Genomic DNA, 20,436 nt, shown 5'->3' on the forward strand with positions numbered 1-20,436 from the left:
GATTAAATTATTTTTTGTTGGAAATGTTATATATATATATATATATATATATATATATATATATATATATATATATATATATATATATATATATATATATATATATATGTATACTTTTTTAAATACTTTTTTTTGGGGGGGGGGGGGGGGGGAGTATAATAATAATATATATTATTAACATTTTTAAAAAATATATAAAAATAACACTAATACAAAGATTGTATTGCCAAGAACGTGTGTTTTAAACCAGAATTTTAAAGGATTTTATTATTTTGGACATCATTATTTGTCAGTGACCAGTTGTAAGCAGCATATATACATCGTCTACCACCTTGAAGAACCTCTCCAAACCAGCCTGTGGTTTCGCACAGCCACGAGCGTTTGACGAGCCCGTGTGGCTGTGGGCGCTTGTGTTTCCCTCGCTCGCCTTTTTATAGCGTAACTGTGGGACTAGTGGCTGGTCTTTAATCAGAGACTGGAGAGGCGGGCCGAGGTGCTGACTGTAATGCGATAGCTGCGCCCGTCCTTAATGCTATTACATCCACATGCTGCTGCCGCGCAAGACTCAGCGCTCAAACGCAGAGACGCGCAGTGCCAAAGAGACAGCGCGTGGAGTATCTCTTTCACAAGACTTCAGTTACGGACCCGCTGCACGGAGGACCTCATCAGACCTGCACTTTCCTGACAGTTTTCCGCCGTGGCCAGTGTTTCCCATGCGAGATAGAGCTTTTGGTGGTGGATTCTGTGAGGACGAGACCGGGAAAAAGCTTCATGTCAGTTGGATTTGAAGGCGAGAGAAAGCGCCGCTCACCTCACTCACTCACTCACGCGCTGCTGTAGCTAGAGGAAATCAAGCCAAAATATGTTTTTGGTCTGAACTCTGGGTTTTAAAGAGAAAGTTGTTTAGTTTTAAAGTCAGACGCTTTTTGTTGTTGCTGCTTTTGTTTAGGATATAACTGGAAATGTTAAACGGCCAAGTCTGGGTTGAATTTACGCATCCAGCATTTTGAAACGTATCGAGAAAGCAGGCGGCAGAAATTGTTATCAGACACAAGACACAAGTGGATACATCATCAGTGGACAAGAACATTTTCAAAGAACATCACAAGAACTTGAGCTTTTCCTCTACACGCACTGGGTGAACGTTCACCCAGAAAAGATGGATTTATTCACAAAGCTCTGTGGATCTTTACTTGTTTTGTGTGCGGCAGTAGTTTATGGAGAGGAGGGTAAGTTTTTGTTGTCTTGTCATTTGTTTATTTGTTTTTATCTGAATCAGTGAATGTTTCCATTTAATGTTTGAGCTATTATGTGAAATTGCACAAGGCACGGGGACCATATTATTGATATATTTCAGTTTTTAAGACATTTCGGTCATATTGAATTGTATAGGTCTGTTATGGTACCTTACAACTGACAGGCAAAAACGGCAATTATGCCATATTTAACACTTATTATTAACTAAAAAAAAAGAAATACAGCATCAAATAAGAAAACTAAAATGACATGATCAAAACGACGAGCTTCTCGTATGCTAGTTTCAGCAGGTTTTAGTGTGATTATGGGTGAAAGCTCACCGCGTGTGCTGACAAGTCTCTTGCCCGCTAATGGCGACGCGCGCTCGGCATGAGCTCCGTCAAACGCCGCGCTTCATACTGGACTCCACCGCACATTTTCCCAGCACTTTTTTGGTGTTTTCTAATTAGCTGTGTAATACAATCTATTTGGGTTTTTCAAGGATTCAGGGTATTTTGTCCCCCTCAAAAACGCACAGATAAACTCCGGAGTAAATTACGCAGCATATTCTCTTCACACCACAAACGGGATCCTATCAAACTACATATCAGATAAACCCTTAAACATGCAATAGCCTATATGTATTATTATTATTATTATTTACCTTATAAAGTCGTAACCTATCATTTACGGTGTTTTTCTAGTCATGGTGTTCCCGTGTCATGGTTACTTAGTCTTGACGACTGTATTTGTGCTACCGCGGGCACATATGAGGCACCTCCAGCGACTATCATGAAAAATATCAGCGCAAATACAGAATATAATGAAAATATATATTATAGTCTGTAATATATATGTTTGCACATGTGTATACTCGATTACATTTGTGGTTTTCATATTTTAACAGTCTTTATCTGAATTTTTTTTTACACTTCTCGCTGGTGTTCCTCGATTTGAAAGACAGGTTTTGCATGCCAACTATCTTTACTGAGAGTTTAATTAACATGTCTGACTCATAAAACTCACTTCAATCACCGATACATTGATAAATCTTTCAAATAAACAGCTGAAATCATGTAACGGTAACATTATTTTCGCAATTCAAGGGAAATCTGGAATAGGCTGCTAACCTCGAAATTTGGGAATTATTTGAATAAACGTGTGTAAATGATAACTTTGCTTTTACGAAGTCAACGTGGTCTCTTGTTTCTGTCTTGGGTGAAAACTAATGCCAAACGGTTTAAAGGGGATTTTTACTGTTGTAACCTTTTGCTTTCAATATTAGCATACGTATTACGCGCCCATTCTGTGTCTCAAATATTTATATATTTCTCATGATTTTTGTTACAACTATTTTGTACAATCTCTATGGCAAATGCTGCATGTTTCTATATACTCATTTACTATAAATATAACAATATGCAGTTGCCAGCATCCTCACAAAATTGTTACTTTTTTCATTAGATTTACTGAAATCTTAACATGACTAAATTGTGAGTAAATTTCCTGTCAGAACACACGAGATAACCTACTTATAAGAGGATTATTTCACCCAAAATAAATATTGTGTCATCATTTACTCACCCTCATGTTGTTTCAAACTGTCCTCCTTGGAACACAAAAGGAGATGTTAGGTAGAACATTTGTGACTGACAGTCTCAGTCACCATTCACTTCTATTGCATCTTGACTTGATACAATGAAAGTGAATGGAGACTGCCAAACATGTCCTTTTTTGTTCTATGTTAGAAAGCCATGGGGGTGAATAAATTAAGACGGAAGTGTAATTTTTAGGCAAGCTGTTCCTTTGAAGTTTTTGTTTGGTAATTTGTTGCTTCCTTTTTACTCTTTTAAAAAAAAAATCCTCCAGTAAAGTTTTTTTTGGGACAAGTGATTGCTTTATTTTCCAACCAAATGTCGATGACAGTGCTGCCAGACCCAACAGATCTGCGTTAGGATCTGCACCTGATCCAAGAGAGAGCTCTCCACAGGGGTCCTTCTAAAAGCCCAGCTATCTCTCCAACACAACAACAGTGCCCTAATTAGTCCTGTTAAGCTTCAGACGGTCTGAATCAGATGGATGAATGGTTTTGAGAGAGGTAGAATGGCTTAACCATCTACTGCTGGGACAGGAAGCCCTGCTGAAGTGAGCTGGACTCAGCACACTTTAGACGATGGGGGGGCTGAAGCCTCTTGTTCTAGTGCGGACAGAATGTAATAAGACAGAACGACTGAGCTCTAAGTGTCTCATCACTGCGATTAAATATCAGCTATTCATCAGCAGGCTCACTCAGTGAAAATGAGAAACCATATTGACTTCCGGCCAGTCAGCCGCTCATATTTTCCAGCTCCTCTCCCATGGCTGCCGAGCAGATGAGCCGTGTGTGGTGGTAGCATGCGGATGCGTGTGAATCTACATGTTTGAGCCTGAAACACAGCATGTCCGGATGCTGTTCCATATTTTCCTGGTGCGCCTACTGGTACGAGCGCGAAGAGCATGTTGTTGGCAAAGCCTTGGCCACCTGCGCCTGGAGGCAACGCTGCGATTGATTACATGCTTATGCAGCTGTGCAGACACACCTGACCACCTGCAGAAGCTCAATACACTCCAGAGAAACTACAGCTACTGGGGCAAACTCAACGGGTAGCTGCTTTGAAATCGCGGTTTAGCACACATCAGTATCCCGATAGAGACCGCTGCGTGTCATTCTGAATTTCGGAGGGAATATGAGAGCAATTCTCTCCTGGCGCTGGTTGTTTTCCGTGGCGTACAAAGTGAATGGGATCTCTTTAAAGTTTCAACGGATCCCTGCTAAGCCCATTTGTCATGTTCATTTTTTTTTGTTGCTGTTCAGTGGCCCCGAGCTTATTTCATTTTCCATGCGCACATCTTTGGTTTTATAGGCGATTGGTTCTGAGGTTCACTTTCGAGTGGTTCATCCAGCTCTTAATGTGAGTCACCTGCTTTAAGTCTGTTAGAGCTTCACTTTGTGTGTGTAGCGTTAGGTTTCGTCCAGCAGCACCTCCTCTGAGCCCTGTAGACTGTTGACGCTGATGAAAGGCAGATGTGGACTTCTGGCAACCTCTTTGTGTGTGTTTAGGGTACTCAGTGTACCACAGTCCTCTGTTCTCTAACACTGAGTTTGATACCAATGGCACAGACAGGACCAAAGCGATGCATTCCATGTCTAATCTCTTCAGATTGCACGTATTCCGATGCCCTTTGCAGAGTATGCCAAGTCTGGTGAAACATACTGGTGATGTTTCTTGATCAGCAACCCAGTGAACCTCAAACATGCTTCAGTTTGAGTGATGGGCAACACATAAGTTTTTGCAATTTATAATCAGTTTGAATTGGTAAACGCACAGGATCTCCACCAACAATGGCCATTATGTAAATCACAGCGGTTTGTTGTCATGTCTGCTCACTGCCCTGTTTTCTTCTCTTTTCCGTCTCGTGTAATGGGTAATATTAGCACTCCCTCAGCAGAAAATGGGCCTGTAAATCAGCTAAAAGAAGGTCAGATATTTGTATTCGCTCCAGCAAATGCGGCGGCACTCGTTCACTCACTCTCGTGTGGCAGGCGCTGGAAAAATGCTGAAACAGTGCTATCGGGATGAAATTCAAAACAAGCAAGAAACCCATAAATAATGCAGCTCCATTCTCATTCCCCCACCCACCTGCTCAGCACCGTTTACAGTTACTTATGGCCCTAAAGCGAGGGGGCCGGCGGCAGGCCTACCCACCGGCAGCCTCTTCAATCCTGCAGGAAGTGAGGCGGGGTGAGACGTCTCATATCTGAAGAGAGGAGAGAGGCGGGGTTGTGCGAACTGACAAAGTGCCGACACCGGAAGCCCTGACAGGATGAGATCTGTGGCTGTTGTTGTGTGTACTCAGCAGAACTCCAAGCTGACTGAGGTTGTGCCGAATAGTGAGCATTTTGGTGCTGAGTCTTATGCTAAGTGAGGATGGAAGATACTATTGATTTGCGCAACAATCAAAGCTATTGATTGGTTCAGCCAAGATTTCATTTTGTCAATCGAAGGAGCTCTGTTAGTAGATTTAGTTTCTATTGAACAGTGGGACGTACTACTGTAGTGTGGGGCGGAATATCACAGGGTGAGATTTTTTTTGCCGAGCCGACACTGTGAGCCCAACTTTGGACAGTTTTTCATTTATCCAACTATTATAGTTCAAATTACAGTGCGCACAGTCATTTTTTGTTTGTTGCGCTGGCTGGTAAGGCAGTTGTCTTGGACCTATACTGACACCTGGTGGCATGGATGTAGGATTTTTTTAGTTGATGATGCCATTTTAGAAATACACTGTTCGTAATTATAAGGGCTGTCGCAATGTCAGGTTTTTACCTACATGATTATCGTGGCCAGAATAATTAACGATAACGATATATCGTGATATCTACAAAAATCTTAAACATTTTTAAAAATAATAATAAGTCATTTGTTTTATCTCACTTGTGGACTTTCTGTGCGAGGATTAACGGTACGTGCCCTCTGGCATCGAGTATGAATTTAACAAATAACATGTGAGAGTTTAACACTGTGTGCTTTTCATTTTATGGTTTATGGTTATCGCCATTATATTGCAACACATTTCATTTTCATTTTCCGCTAATACCAGTAAAACGCAACACTCCTAGTAGTTATAGTTAATTATGTATTTAAAAATTTATTTAAAATGTCTCATAACCAAGGGTTGCATGGTGGTCATGTGATCTCAACATGTCTGCCCCACGAGGCGACCAGTTCCATGTAAAATTAAAAAGCTTTTATTAGCTTTTATTATTAATCTCATGCAAGCAGACATCATTTTAAATATAAGTGCTGTAAAGAAATATGTTTAAAGCTTTTTGATGAGCAGTGCACTTTTAAAAAGGTATGTGAAAAACCAACAACCTTGTGTGTTTTCAGCGTAAATAATGTTTCCATTCCCCAAGACACCACCTTCATCTGAATTTGGTGCACAGCAGATGTAAATCATCCACAAGAATGGCAAACACAACCAAAGTCACACACACTGGGTGTTGACTTCGGCCCAGTCGCCAGGGCTGCATGCTGCTGGGATAGCATGTGGCAGAGACGGTAGATGGATAGACTCCTTTAGCAGTACAGACACTATAATTCATGAGGCCACCACACATAGCAATACAACACTACTGCAGTATCTGTCGCTTTCCCTGCTCAGAGTGGAAATGAATCTCTGCACTGTCAGACCGGTTCTGTTGAGGTCCAGTGCTTAGGGAGGAAGAACACCTCTAATGAGGCCCATCAGCCTGTCAACCCTCCTCTTCTTTCTGCAAGAACACGCATACACAAACGAATCGACCCGGAACATATGAGAAAGTGATGATGCTGGTATTGTTCTACTGCAGCCCACAGGAAGTGTGTATTTGGTGAAAAACTACATATTTCCAAATTCAACTAGTCAGTGGGTTGCCCGAACGACTAGTTGGTTTGTTTCAGATTCGGATGGGATGCATTTACTTAAAGACACATTGTTGTGTTGGAAACAGCTGGACTGGGCTCAACAGAACAGGAACAGAACACAGGGTTTTGTTCTATTTTTAACTTGACATGCTGACTTAAAAATGTGTATGATGGGACACTCAGAAACAGCATGAGATCCGACACATCGACGAAGACAACCATCTGCATGTGTGTGCATGTAGCGGTGATGCTTTTGAAGGGATGTATTTTAAGACTTCCAGAGATGTAAACTGTTTAACAGCTAAAGCACAGCATGGTAGTTACAGTTAAAAATATAACTATAACTATAACTATATAAAAAAAAAATGATACAACTTTTAAAAACATTTTCATTACTATATATTTATAATACAGAATGTTATATTTATATATTTATAGATAGATATTTATATTTATATATATACTGTATACACACACACACACACACACACACACACACACATATATATATATATATTAGAATTTAAAAAAAAAAAATTTATGTAATCATGTTATTGATACATTTAAATATTTTACTATTTTAAAAAAGTAGCCTAGAAAAAGTGTTCTGTTGTTAGACAACTAGACCAATTAGACCATTGTGACCAATCTTTAATATATAACGGTATATGCAGGAACGTTTTTTATTTTTTATGTTTGGTGGTACATAACTTGATTTATTGTTGTTTCCTGAAGTCTTGTTTTCTGTTGCCAGTATAGACCTTTACACACCTCAGTTGTCATCGTAGCTTTCCAAAATGTCACCACTTGAAATTCTGTTGTGTTGCGATCACCTGATGTCATCGCCCTATTCAATATTCGACGAGGCACCATGTTAGAGCAGAGGTGAGTGGTCTGCTGAGTTTAAGAATTAGGACGCATTTAGCCAGGTTTACTTGCAGTGTGCTTTGAATGCAGTGTAAATCTGGAAGGTATGAAGAGGTCGCATCCCACCACATCCATCTTGTTTTCCGACGGTGAGAAAGTCGGTGACTGAGTGTGAGAGATCAAGTGTGCAATACAGATGAGTTGTAATTGTTCGCAGAAAGTGCTGTGGAAACAAGCCACAGACCTCAAACTGTCAATCAGAGCTCTCACTTCCTCTGAACTCCTTCCCAGCGTCCCCACTGGGCCACTATGTGTGACGCTAGAACATCAGCTCCGTGCATGCCGGTTGCGGTGTATTTGTTGTGAATTTCAAGTAACGGCAGCAGAGTGCGTGCCGTATGTTCCTCCTTGCTGGGTTACTGCTGGTGCGCTGCAACCGCTGAGCAGGACCACACGAATCGCCACCACAGAATTCCACAGATTCCCACTGAATAGAATGGCTGTTATTTGCTGAGTTTTGGGTGACTGTGCTTTAAACTACCAATATGATGGTGGTACTCTTGGTTTAAATTTTTTAAAGGAACAGTTCACCCGAAAATAATTGCTAAAATGCTTTTGTCCATATAATGAAAGTCAATGCGGTCCAAAACATCACTGGACCCCACTGGCTTGCATTGTATGGACAAAAGCATTTGAAACATTTTTCAAGTTCTTGAAGCCATCTTGAATCATTCAGTGCCTCCGCACCTTAAAACATTCATACACCGCCTCTCCTCGAACATGTGTGTTCGGTGCATGCTGACAATCGTACCACTCTAGCAGAGGTTAAACAGCTGTGCCTCAATACTACGATCAGAGTAATAATGAATGAGAGCCATATCAATTATTTGAGCTGTGGGAGCCGAGGGCTTGTTCAGGAAGGGAATGGTAAACACAGGCAGGGGAGAGAGCGAATGAGTGCACTATCTATGCGCTTTCCACACAGAAAGACGTCTTTGTGGCTGATCACTACACTCCTCACAGCATTGGGTTGACCTTTGACCTTATGCAGACACACATCCTGTCACTGAATAGTTTATCCTGTGTGATAGACTGGTTATAATTCTGAAGATACTGCTGAAGATTGTGTCCTAATGTTTGCAGATTGCTTGTCAGTGATATAGTTGACAACTGGGACAGACACAACAGATTCTTTGATTTCCCAGTTTGTGTTGATTCGTATTATACATCAGAACACAGAACAAAGGCTTTTAGTTAGTAAGTCATGACTGCTTCGCTTATTGACTAGCAGAGGTCAACCATTTCCTTTGTGTCAATTAGAATCATTAGTGTCATATTGACCCCGTGTACTTAATCACTTCAATAATTTGAGAAATTACCATTTAGTAGCATCCAAATGAACTTGTTTTAAGTAAAAAATATGATGATTCAGTGAATATAAATACATTAAAAACACATTTTCACAGTGCATTTGAAGCATTTGAGTGAAGCTTAATCACATTTTTCAATTCTCATCTCCACAGAGCCATGCGGTGGGCATTTGGACGCCAGTGACGCAGGCTACATCACAACACCCGGTTACCCGCTGGAGTATCCGCCCCACCAGAACTGCCGATGGGTGATCACGGCACCCGAACCGTCCCAGCGCATCGTCCTAAACTTCAACCCACACTTTGAGCTTGAGAAACTGGACTGCAGGTGAGCTTCATGGCCTATACACAGCTGAATTTTGAATGAGATTAAGAAACTATATATTCATCATAGCCATGTGATTAGGGTAAAAGCAGAAACAATGAGTCAGTGCAGTGCAGTATAACAAAGCTGATAAGGGTGCGTTTCGTACACAGAACAAGATTGCCACATCGCCTCTTTTGTCTTTCTTTTGTAAAATGAATGATTTAAAAAAATGTATTCTGCTGCTTAATATGAGTCATAACTGTAGTGGTTTCTTTAAAATGAGTTGATTTGGAAAAGACTTCTGATGTTTCTTGCCTAGTGATTATTGGGCCTTCCCGTGATGCCCTGCTGAGTCTGACTCTAGTCGACATTACACACACTCGCTTCACTTTAATTAAATATCCAATAAACAAAGCTTTGACACACATTTCTGGGAATCATGAAAACGTGCAGGCTTGAGCTCTCGGCGTGTGTTTCACCGGCAGCTGTGTCGACTCCTCCCTCTATTGGACAGCAGCAGAAATGCACAGAACGTGGTCGGGATTATAACGGTACACGGAGTTTTAGTGTATTTTCACAGTTTGGGTGGATTTGTTTTAAAGCGTGTTTCGTAAAGTGGGACGAATTTCGGGGGGAATTAACAGCTGCTACTGAAGACTCCGACATTCATGAGTCATGTTTTACAAACCCTTCTCGGCAGAGCCACAAAGCCTGTCACAACCTGCCACTTTCAGCTCTCTCACTCTTCTCACTGAATATTGCCCTTTGTCCTTTTGGCATTTATTATCATTTTGGGCGTATTAATTATACATAGAAGTGTTTTTAAAGAGAGATTTATGGGATGGCTTTTGACATTCCTTTGTTGAAATTGGAGCATTAATTTTTTAGAAGCTTTTGTTGAAAGTGTCTTCACTGAGCACTTCCAGTGAGCACAGCAACAGAGAGAGAGAGAGAGAGAGAGAGAGAGAGAGATCAAAAGACAGAGACAGGAAAGCCTGATATGTGTTTCATTCCAGCACTTTGCTTACCCCTTAGTGGTTTGAGAACGGGATAGTAGCCTACTGTTGTTATTTTCGTCTCTCTTTTTCCCTCCACCCCTGCTTGATTGACAGAAGATGCAACACGTTCCATTACATCACACATCCTTTTCCGTGCTTTCCTCCCACAGGGGATTTCTTTGCACGTCCATTAGTAAACAGAACTCCATATTGAATCAGACACATTGCTACATTTGGAAAAGAGGAAAGTGGACAGTTTCCCAGTAGTTCTCAGGTTAGCACAACCAGATCTAAGACTTAAAACAGATGTCTCTTTTTTAACCTTCCATCTTCACATCCATCTGCTGCTCCTCTATAAATGTTCAGAGTAGATTTTTACATCTTTTGAAGAAAATGTGCGTGCTGTTTGTCTTCGCAAAACTACAGTAGATGCTAAAGTGTTGTGGGTGGTTAACAGGGCGTCACTATTGCTATTTTGGATGATTTGTATATATATATATAACGGTACACAAACTCGGTATGGGTTAGGGACAGCAGGGGGGAGTAAACTAAACACAAAATTGCTTTTTTTTTATTTTATTTTTTTTTTATCAAACTGTGTTTTTTTAACTAAAAGTGTATATGTGTTTAAATAAATTATTTTATAATTGAAATTTTCTGAAGGATAAAAAAAGCTATCTTAGCTAATGCTGTAAACTATATAGGGAGCCCTTAATTACCCATTATTATAATATTAAAGGTTACAATTAACAACAGAGCCCAAATTATTAAATTGAGTTGTTATTTATTTTTAGATATAATAATCAACACACAAATAAATAAATAAATAAAACATGTACTGTAAATTGCACATAAGGCAGGTTTTGCATTACCTTCTAAATGTAATTCTAAATGTAATTTTCTAGTCAAATTCATTTTAGAAATATAATCATTTACACAGTTACTGTCATAACTTGTTTTCATGACAAATGTATTTAAACATACATTAAATAGCCTAATCAAGACATTACTAAACAGGTTAAGTAAATATAATGAATAGGCTAATATGGTGAATATACGAAATGCTTCTCTCTAGAGTTAATTTCTCTAACGAACTAACCTGCTGTCGACACTAAATGCCTGAGATAAATGTAATGCTAAGTGAGATATTATTCTCAAGCTGTTGGTTGAAACACTGGTTGAGAGATGTAAACATATATGGCTCTTCTTCTTCCTCTGCACTTTTTACTTGTAGAAAACAGCGTTGCATTGCCGCGTGCGCCCCCTTCTGGATTGGAGTTTGGATCGCCTGTGACTGAATGTATTTTTCGTGCGACTGCATGCACCGAACCGTGACGTCCGTACCGTACGGTTCGGGACAAAAACATGTACCGTTACGCCCTAATATTAAAAAAGGTGCCTGCAGGATTTCATACACAAAGAGTTTTTTTTTTTGTTTTTTTTTTTTTTGTTTGTTTGTTTTGCCAGAAACGACACTAAAAAGAAAAAAAAGAAAAAGAAAACTCATTTGTGCATCATATGATGCGCATGTTAAAAATTAAGCTCTGAGCGAATTCATGTAACTATTACGCACTTCTACGAGACTTGAGACTCTTCGGACCATACGATCAGTGAGAGCAGTGGTACACCTGAGCACAAAGAGCACAAAGGCCTATATTTACATATAACAAAAACTGAGCATCACAGGCGGACACAAAAACACTTTGCTAAACTTTCTAAAAAGTTAACTCTCAAAAATAGCCTCTTTTTTTATTTTAATTGTTTTTGGTGAATATCCAATTCATCCAACGCTGTTCTCTCGATACTGTCTGTTTGTTTTTCCTGACGAGAAATCTCTTCAGATGATTAAGTGAGAGAGCGGTCCGAACGAATGAGAATCCATTCATAACTTTTTGCGAACATGCTTGGCCAATTCATTGAAAAGTAAGAAATCGACTCAAAAGAATGATTAAATAACAGAAATACGGGATACAACTGCTGAAATATTTGCATGCAAATGTTCTCAGGTCAGTCAGCACTCTCATAGTACACAGTGTTACAGCTGTAGGCGCCACTGTATGTGTGTGTGTATATATATATATATATAATATTTAAGCTAATCACCATCCTGACCCGATTCTCTGCCTTTCTTTCTCTCTCTGAAGCCTTGTAACCTTTTGTACCACATAAAGGTTAAGTATGGTTATTTACAGCCTGTGATTTCTGTGCTGTAAACAAAGATGGGGGAAGCTACTGTTATGCCTGATCTGTAGGCCTCGTAAATGCACAAATTATATATCAGCATCTTCTGTTTAACACAAAGCCAGACTTTTCTTGGCTAAAATCATCTCCCTAGCTCTTTTGTTACTTTAAACTCCCTGACTTGTTCCCTGCTGTTTTTCTAGTGATTATTGTTTTTGTCCCTTGGCCAGGGAAATGAATTATTAAGGACAAAGTTGGGAGTATCGAGTTATATTGGGGTTCGACATAATCACAATTGTTAATGCTGATTAACACAAGCACTTCTTTAATAAACAAGTCGTAAAATGATCTATCCATTAACATGCTTAAAACACAGCCGCCTCTGATTCTTCCATTCCATTGCAAGAGAATACTGCCACGTGACGCCATACTGGAGAGGTGTTACAACAAACCCTTTGTGAAGTGTACAGATCGTTCAGTTGCGTCGTCGAGACTTACAGACGGAGGGAAGGGTGGAGTGAGACAGTTCCACTAGACTAGACTATACAACCATTCAACCCTGCCTTCATACAGCATGAGCTAACCCGTGAATATAGTTTTGTTCTTGTAAACGGATGTATAAAGGATCATTCAGTTATGTTAAATTAGATTTTTGACTTGAATGAAATCAATTAATTTAGATATTACCACATGAGCACATTTTTCAGTCTTTTCTGACTAGAATACCATTCTATAACATGTGTGACGTGATAGTGCTGTATGCATCGTAAGCTCTCACCCTTCACACATATTGTGGTATAGACACTGTGGGCAGACTATTTATTTGATCTATGTTGATCCCGAGGTAGTAACAGCTCAGTATCTTTCCACTGGACACAAACTGGCTCCATCAGCAGCTAAGCGCCATACTTAATTTATTTAACCTGAAGCGTTTTCCCTGTCAGATATGATTATGCAGCTCAGGGATCATATCCAGGCATGCCTGAGTCCTAACTGACAGATGTTTATATGCACACTTGCTGAAAACTGGCTGCACTACATGATTTCTACTTTGACCTCATGAAGTTTAGTCTGCTCGTCTGCCACCACACCCTTATGTTTCATCTTTCCATTCATTTCTCCTTTAACTCTGTCATAAGCTCCTTTTTCAACCATTCTTTCCTCCTTGGTTTGTAATTCCTCCTCCTCCTCCACCCATCTGAAAAGAGCAGATCATGCTTACATGAATTTCCGTACTGGTCCAGGCTGGTATATTGTTGGCTTGAAGTTGGTTCACAAGTATTGCTTTTCTAGTAAAGATAGTTGACTGAGGACTGATTAGCTAGTTAAAAATCCTGGTAAACACAGTGATGATCACTGATGTTAGTCTCTCTCATTCCATTTCCCCTTCTCTTATTCTCTCTTTCTTTCCCATCATACATTGTGTCTGATTAAAATGACTCATCTCCCAAGGCATGGCCAATTCTCAGCATTGCTTTATTCCACGTTAGCATCAACTCTCTCTCTCATTACACATACAGTAGATGCGGTAAGCAGTGTTGATAGTCCAGCCACGCTGTCACTGCAAACACTTCCTCCACAGCATTTCCAGTTTTCTGTAGAGACTGGAGGTGGGAAAAGTTGTTACAGTACTTGTTACTAAAGGAAAGGATGCCACTTTGCAGGTAGCCAGTGTTTAAAGCAGCGAGGGACACACTCAACTCAAGTTAGCATGTTGCTAAGCTAGCATTGCAATACAGAGCGCACACATTTTACATAAACATTTTTATCAGTGCTTTTAAGAAACATTCTTAGGCAACACTTTATTTTAGTGTCCTTACACTTGAATGTTACTGTAGTAATAACAGTGAATTATGCATAATTACATGCAACTAACCCTAAACCAAACCCTATTTTAACCCTTATAAGTATGTTGTTATTTAATATTACTCAGTACTTAAAATAAAGTATAACCTATTTTTATTATTAATTATTATTTTATTATTAGTTAATTGATTATTTTTATTTATAATTATTATAATTATTATTCATTATTTATTTAATTTATTTTTAATAGCATTAAATGTATATTCATGTAAATATATTTATATATAAATATTTATATTAATTGTATTGATTATTATTTGTTTCATTGGCTATTTATATATAAATTATTTATAATTGTTGCGGTGCATTATTGGATTGTCTTTTCTGTTAAGGATACATGCAATGATACCTAGCAATTTGGCTAAAAGAAGATATTTTATAGGGCAACATAATTGTCTTTTTCCCACTCATGAACTTTACTAGTGAGCTGCCTACATAGTCAGCATCTTGAGTGCACTAATCATACTTTCTACTTTTGAAACATTCTTTATGTCTGTACTCTGTAGTTCATCTTTAAAAGTAGTATTGTGTTATTCTCCTGTTGCCAGAGAATGTGATGAGATCCAGAGCTCTCTGAAATATCAGGTGGATGACAAGCACCAGACACAATGCAAAAGAGTACATTTATCCAGGTTTACAGGTACCACTCAGAGCTTATACAAAAGACACCGCCTCACTTGTCGTACCAGCTTCATCCTAATTCATCAGATTGTTCCACGCCTCCTTGGCGCAGCATCAGATGTGCCCCCGCTCCTAAAAATTATAAATAGATTATTGTGGAATAAATATAATAAGCATGGGTTGATTTATCATGATATATCTGTAATGCGATCAGCAAAGCTACTGAATGACATGGGTATAGAAACGGGGCTGAGCAGGTTGAAGTCATGGTTCTCTCTATCTTTTACCACTTGCTTTCTCTATCTCTCTCTCATCTTTATCTGTTTTTCTTCCCCACTCTTTACACTCTATTTTCCTCACTCTGGCACAGTATTCCAGTTTGTGATACTATCTATAATCACCATATTAATACATAAGGAATGGATATTCCGTTCTCCTTCATCCCAGGTATTTTATTAATTCAGTCGAGTGATAATCCCTGAGGCTTCAAGACTGTGTGTGTGTATATATATATATATATATATATATATATTAGGGGTGTAACGATACGCGTATTCGTATCGAACCGTTCGGTACGAGGCTTTCGGTTCGGTTTTCGGTACGCATTACGTACCGAACGGTTCGTTGGACCATTTTTTCTGCCGACCAAAATTTCGTTATTTCAAATGAAGGCGCGTCGCGGGTGGCAAGCGCGCTCATAGAGGCTGGCGCGACCACAACATCAACTGGCAAATGCAATGTAAGGAACGAAACTGAGCTACTCTTATTGTGTTCGTGTGGACCGTTTATCAGTTTTGACCTGTGAAGCGGGACTCGCGAGCCCTATGCGCGAGTCTGATCAAGCAACACCACGCGCTAAGGGATCCAGACCAGTAAAGAAAGCATTTGAATTTCAAATGCTTTTTGAATTCGCCACAGAAGTAATAACATCGCTGCGAGATCTAGTGAGAAACATGCACATTTCTCTGTTATTAACGGATCAAACAGCGCTGACGTGGAAACCAGGAAGAAACGTGCCATTAATGAACTGGCCGGTGTCCACAAATCAGCAACATTCACCGTGGATTTACTGTAGTAACACTAACTGCAAGGTATGGTAGTTTGTCAGGAATTGTGGGCTATAATGCTTTCAAGTAACATTACGTCTGTTTTATTTTGACATTATGAATACAATTGCTGCCCTCAAATGTTAATCTGAACTAAAATAAACCTTTGTTTATAACTAGCCTACTACTACAATATTACATTTCATTTTGTCCAAGGAGCTGTTTTGTTTTATATGCTCATAAGAAGAGTCAAGTATAGCTCCATTATTGCTCAGTAAAAAATCATACTTTATGATGTTAGTTTCATTAAATAAAATAATAATTAAAAAAACTTAATTCAAGGAAATTTCTCTGGCATTTATTTATTTTTGCTGTAGCCTATGGAAAACGTACCGAACCGTGACACAAGTGTATCGTATCGAACCGAACCGTGAATTTTGTGAACCGTTACACCCCTAATATATATATATATATATATATATATATATATATATATATATATATATATATATATATATATGTATATATATTAGCTTCACACTCTTACTACAGCGAGGTGAGCCAAGGCCTCTGTATTGTCTTCTGTGATGAAGGAGATCCGAACTGAGGATCGCTCGAGAGCATTTTTAGACCTCTCAACTCCAGGCACATGCAGAGCAGTGATCACAGACCCCGGGACACCCCACCGTCTCCAGCTGGGGAACGGAGACAGCTGCCTTTGTTCCTGTAGTAACCTCACGGGGGACAGTAGCGACACTACAGTACGCTAGCCCTGTGTGAACGCACTAGCCTCTTAATTGCTCGTGACTGACGTTAACGTCTATGAAAGGAACAATTTTACACAGCAGCTTCCCGCTCTGTCTCTCCACGTGGGTCTTTTTCCGTGATAGATTTGACAAATGGACGCATATAACCTCACAGCTAGATTTCCTCTCGAGTGAGGCCAACAGTAGCGGATGATATCATCGCTCCGTGCGGCTCCCCAGGGGTCCTTCTGATCAATGCGCGTTTTCCGCTTGTAATGAAGAATCGATGGATGGTGTGAAGCCGGACAGGACTCAAGGGGGTCACACAGGTCTCCCACACATATCACATCATTCTCAGAGTACAGGCATATCTGTTATGACCATTACAGGCTTTGCTAGGCTTACAGGCCAGAAGGTCTTAGATATGAGAGGGTTAGATTGGTGTGTTTATGCTTGCATTGTACAATATTCCATTAGAACTGTGAGTATAGTGGAAGATTCAGTAGCCATCATCCCAGATTTCTCTCTGACATTTCAGATTGCAGCACTTCTGTTTCTTCCTTCATACCTTTCCTGGTTTTATGACCAAACAAATGGTAGATGAGCACGGTCTGGGAATGCTCTCGGACAAGCAGTTAATATTTTAGAGGCACTTTCAGCATTTTAATTCTTCCACTGGGTGAGATTGAGGTTTTTAGACAAAGCCTGTGATTATTCACTTTCAATCAAACGGGAGAGACTTCCTTTTACTTGGAGTGAATCTTAATCGATTCATCTAGTAAGTAATACAAAAGTCTGAGATATTTTTAAAAAATGTAAACGTGAATTCTTTTAGTTATATTTTATTCTGTAGTTGTGGGTTTAGAAAAGGTTGCTGGCCTGTAGCTGCCCAGTATCTGTGTAAGTGTAAAACTGTATGTCCAGAATGCGTTTTTTGATGAACAGCTATTGGATAAAAATCCTGATAAAATCCAGTGAAGCACTGTTTAATCTAACAAGACAATTATTTAAAACTTGCTCAAGCAGAACATTTATGGTTTTCCAACTGATTTTGTCCATCAAGTCCCGGATTTTGCCATCAACACGGTCCCAAACATTACTCATATTTAATGTAGTTTGGGTCTTATTTCAACCTTTCATAGTTTTTTTTATGGTTTTAAAGGATGATGATACATCACACAACCTGTCCATGTTGGCATTTGTTTAATTATACTAGCTTCTACCAAGCCACAAATGAACTTATACAAGCAAAATACCATAAAGTTTGATTGGACGCACATCTTTTGAAGTCAGCAACAAAAAATGTTCTTGTCTTTTGTAAAAGTGTGTTTCATTTTATTATTTATATTTAGCTAGGGATATATATACATATCAATTTAAAACAGCGCATGAAAAACAATTCCAGGGTGCAAATTTTGCATTATAAAGGTGGGGTATGTGTGATTTCCATTAATGCCTCCAAACTGAATTGAAAAAATAATGACAAAATAACTTTTAAACTTTCATCCTATCTTCTGCTCTCAGTTGAGCCAACGTCCGACCCATTTGATCCACTCAAAAAAGAAAAAGGTGCAAAAATTACCTTCACTTTTACTAAAAACTCGATATATGACTCTCATTTACAGTATGTTGCTGTCAACCACAAAAAATAGTCTCATTTTACATTGTGTCAGCAAAACTGTGCCTGGATCTGCAGGGGACGTCTGATGCTTGATAAGTTATTTCAAGGACCAGGTTGAAATTAAGTGGTGACCGGGCATTTGTAGCTCCAATGCGCTGGAATAATCTACCTCTACATCTTAGACTGGCTCCTTCTTTAGGTTATTTTTAATGAAACCTGAAATTACACTACTTGAATTAGCGTTTGGTTCAGTAGGCTAATTGGCAAGAGGCTCTTAACAGATGTTGTTAGTCATTGTTTGTCTGAAAGTACATTTTATTTGTGTAATTTTATTGTGTGATTGTACAGCACATTGGTCAACATTGCGTTGTTATAATTGTGCTTTAAACAAAAAAATAGATTGTGCTGTTGTGAGAAAGTACTGGCTCATAGATACAACATGTGAAAGGCAATTAGCATGCGTCTCTGATGGTGGAGGAGGGGTACATCTGCAGATACTTACTCTGCTGTGGTCAAGTCAAACACATTATTTAGAGAGCACACACACACATACTGTACACACACACATACACACACACACACACACACAAGCTCAGGGTGCCAAAGCCTGTGTTTATCCTAGTTTGCTGGTGCAAAGTAAGAGCGAAAACAAGGCAGATCAAAAGAAAAACAAGTGGAAAAGTGGCCAACAGAGAAAACAGAATCAGTCTTTGACACACAAAAATGTGGAGTTTACGTAGTATGAACACATTTTTCAGGGTTGATCAACAATGGCAGCATTCTCACCCCAAACAGATTCACCATAGTAACAACATTCAGGAATAAGATCCATGAAAATCGTATTACCCTCGCATCCACTGCAAATACAAGCCAGTGTTTGTGCTGTTGTTTGCCACCCATGTGACTGTAATGGTCCCACACAGCATGTGTCCTCAGTGTTAGGTGAATGTTGTTTTTGTAAGAGGGTTTGTGTCTTAGTTAATTGGTGACCGTGATGAATCAGAAAAAGTGAGAGTAACTTTTAACTCTGTACTAATTTGAAATGAAAAGCACCTGAAAGTTCACTAAAAAAGAACAGAATAGTGTTTGTGTGGTTGTGTTCTGTGTGCCAAGACGTTTATTTGATGGTGCTGGTGTGTGTTTAAGGCAGGTTAAAGACAGCTGCTGGCATCTGTCAGATGGTTACTCTGTACTTTCATCTCTCTCTCGCTGTCATGTTTTCATCCTTTATCACAGAGTGTCCTGTCATTTTGAGGAAAGAGACAGAAGTGCGAGTTGAGGTGGGACATGTTATCAGAGGCACAGAGGAGGGCTGTGCAAATGTTTGATTGGAGAGTGTTTGGTGCCTTCAGCTCCTGAGATTGCCTCCTTTATTCTTACGGATTCTGTGAACCCCACAACCTGTCAAATAGAAGACAGACAGGGTCGAAGGAATTAAGATGTTAGTACACTCGAGACAAAGTTTGAAAACCGAAAGTTGGAAAGTTTAAAGAAGTTTAAGTTTGAATGTTTTACAGGCTTTTAATGTAAATAATGGACCAGGATGGAAGAACACTTAATTTTCTAGACTGCAGTGCAACCTATTGAATTCAGTCAGTTCCACTTTTGTTTAATTCCAAATCCAATTCCAGTTCAGCTTCCTGTAAATTGTGGCCAGTTTATTTTGAATTACAGTATAGTAATTATAGCTACATTACAATTTGAAAGTTTGGGGTCAGTAAGATATTTCGAAAGAAATTGATACTTCTTGTTCAGCAAGGATGCATTAAATTGATTAAAAGTGACTGACAAATTATTATTTTTTAAATGCTGTTCTTTTGAACGTTCTTTATTCAACAAAAAGAAGAAAAAAAAAATCCTGGGAAAAAATGTATCACTGTTTCCACAGAAATGTTAAGCAGCACAACAGTTTTTAACATCGATAATAAGAAATGTTTCTTGAGCAGCAAATCAGCATATCAGAATGATTTCTGAAGGATCATGATGCTGAAAATTCAGCTTTACCATCACAGGAATAAATTACGTTCTTAAATAAAAATGGTTCTTTCAAATAGTTGTAATATATTAGTGTTTTACTGTATTTTTTTCAAATAAATGCTGCCTTGGTGAGCATAAGATACTTTTTTGAAA

General features: G+C 39.1%; 1 protein-coding gene across 2 annotated transcripts in view; it reads left to right on the forward strand.

The window, feature by feature from the left end:
- The first annotated feature begins 462 nt into the window (after positions 1–462).
- nrp2b (neuropilin 2b) overlaps positions 463–20,436 on the forward strand; it is a 73,455-nt gene continuing 53,481 nt past the window's right edge. The window contains exons 1-2 of one of the 2 annotated variants that reach the window (XM_082176480.1): positions 463–1,229; positions 9,074–9,248. In XM_082176480.1, the coding sequence (XP_082032606.1) occupies positions 1,160–1,229; positions 9,074–9,248 (245 nt within the window). In that variant the 5' untranslated portion in view covers positions 463–1,159. The remainder of the gene's footprint in view (positions 1,230–9,073; positions 9,249–20,436) is intronic. The other variant, XM_082176479.1, reaches the window with a different exon arrangement.

The sequence above is a fragment of the Leuciscus leuciscus genome (genome assembly GCF_965113295.1).
Source record: "Leuciscus leuciscus genome assembly, chromosome: 7".
In the NCBI taxonomy this organism is placed as follows: Eukaryota; Metazoa; Chordata; class Actinopteri; order Cypriniformes; family Leuciscidae; genus Leuciscus; species Leuciscus leuciscus.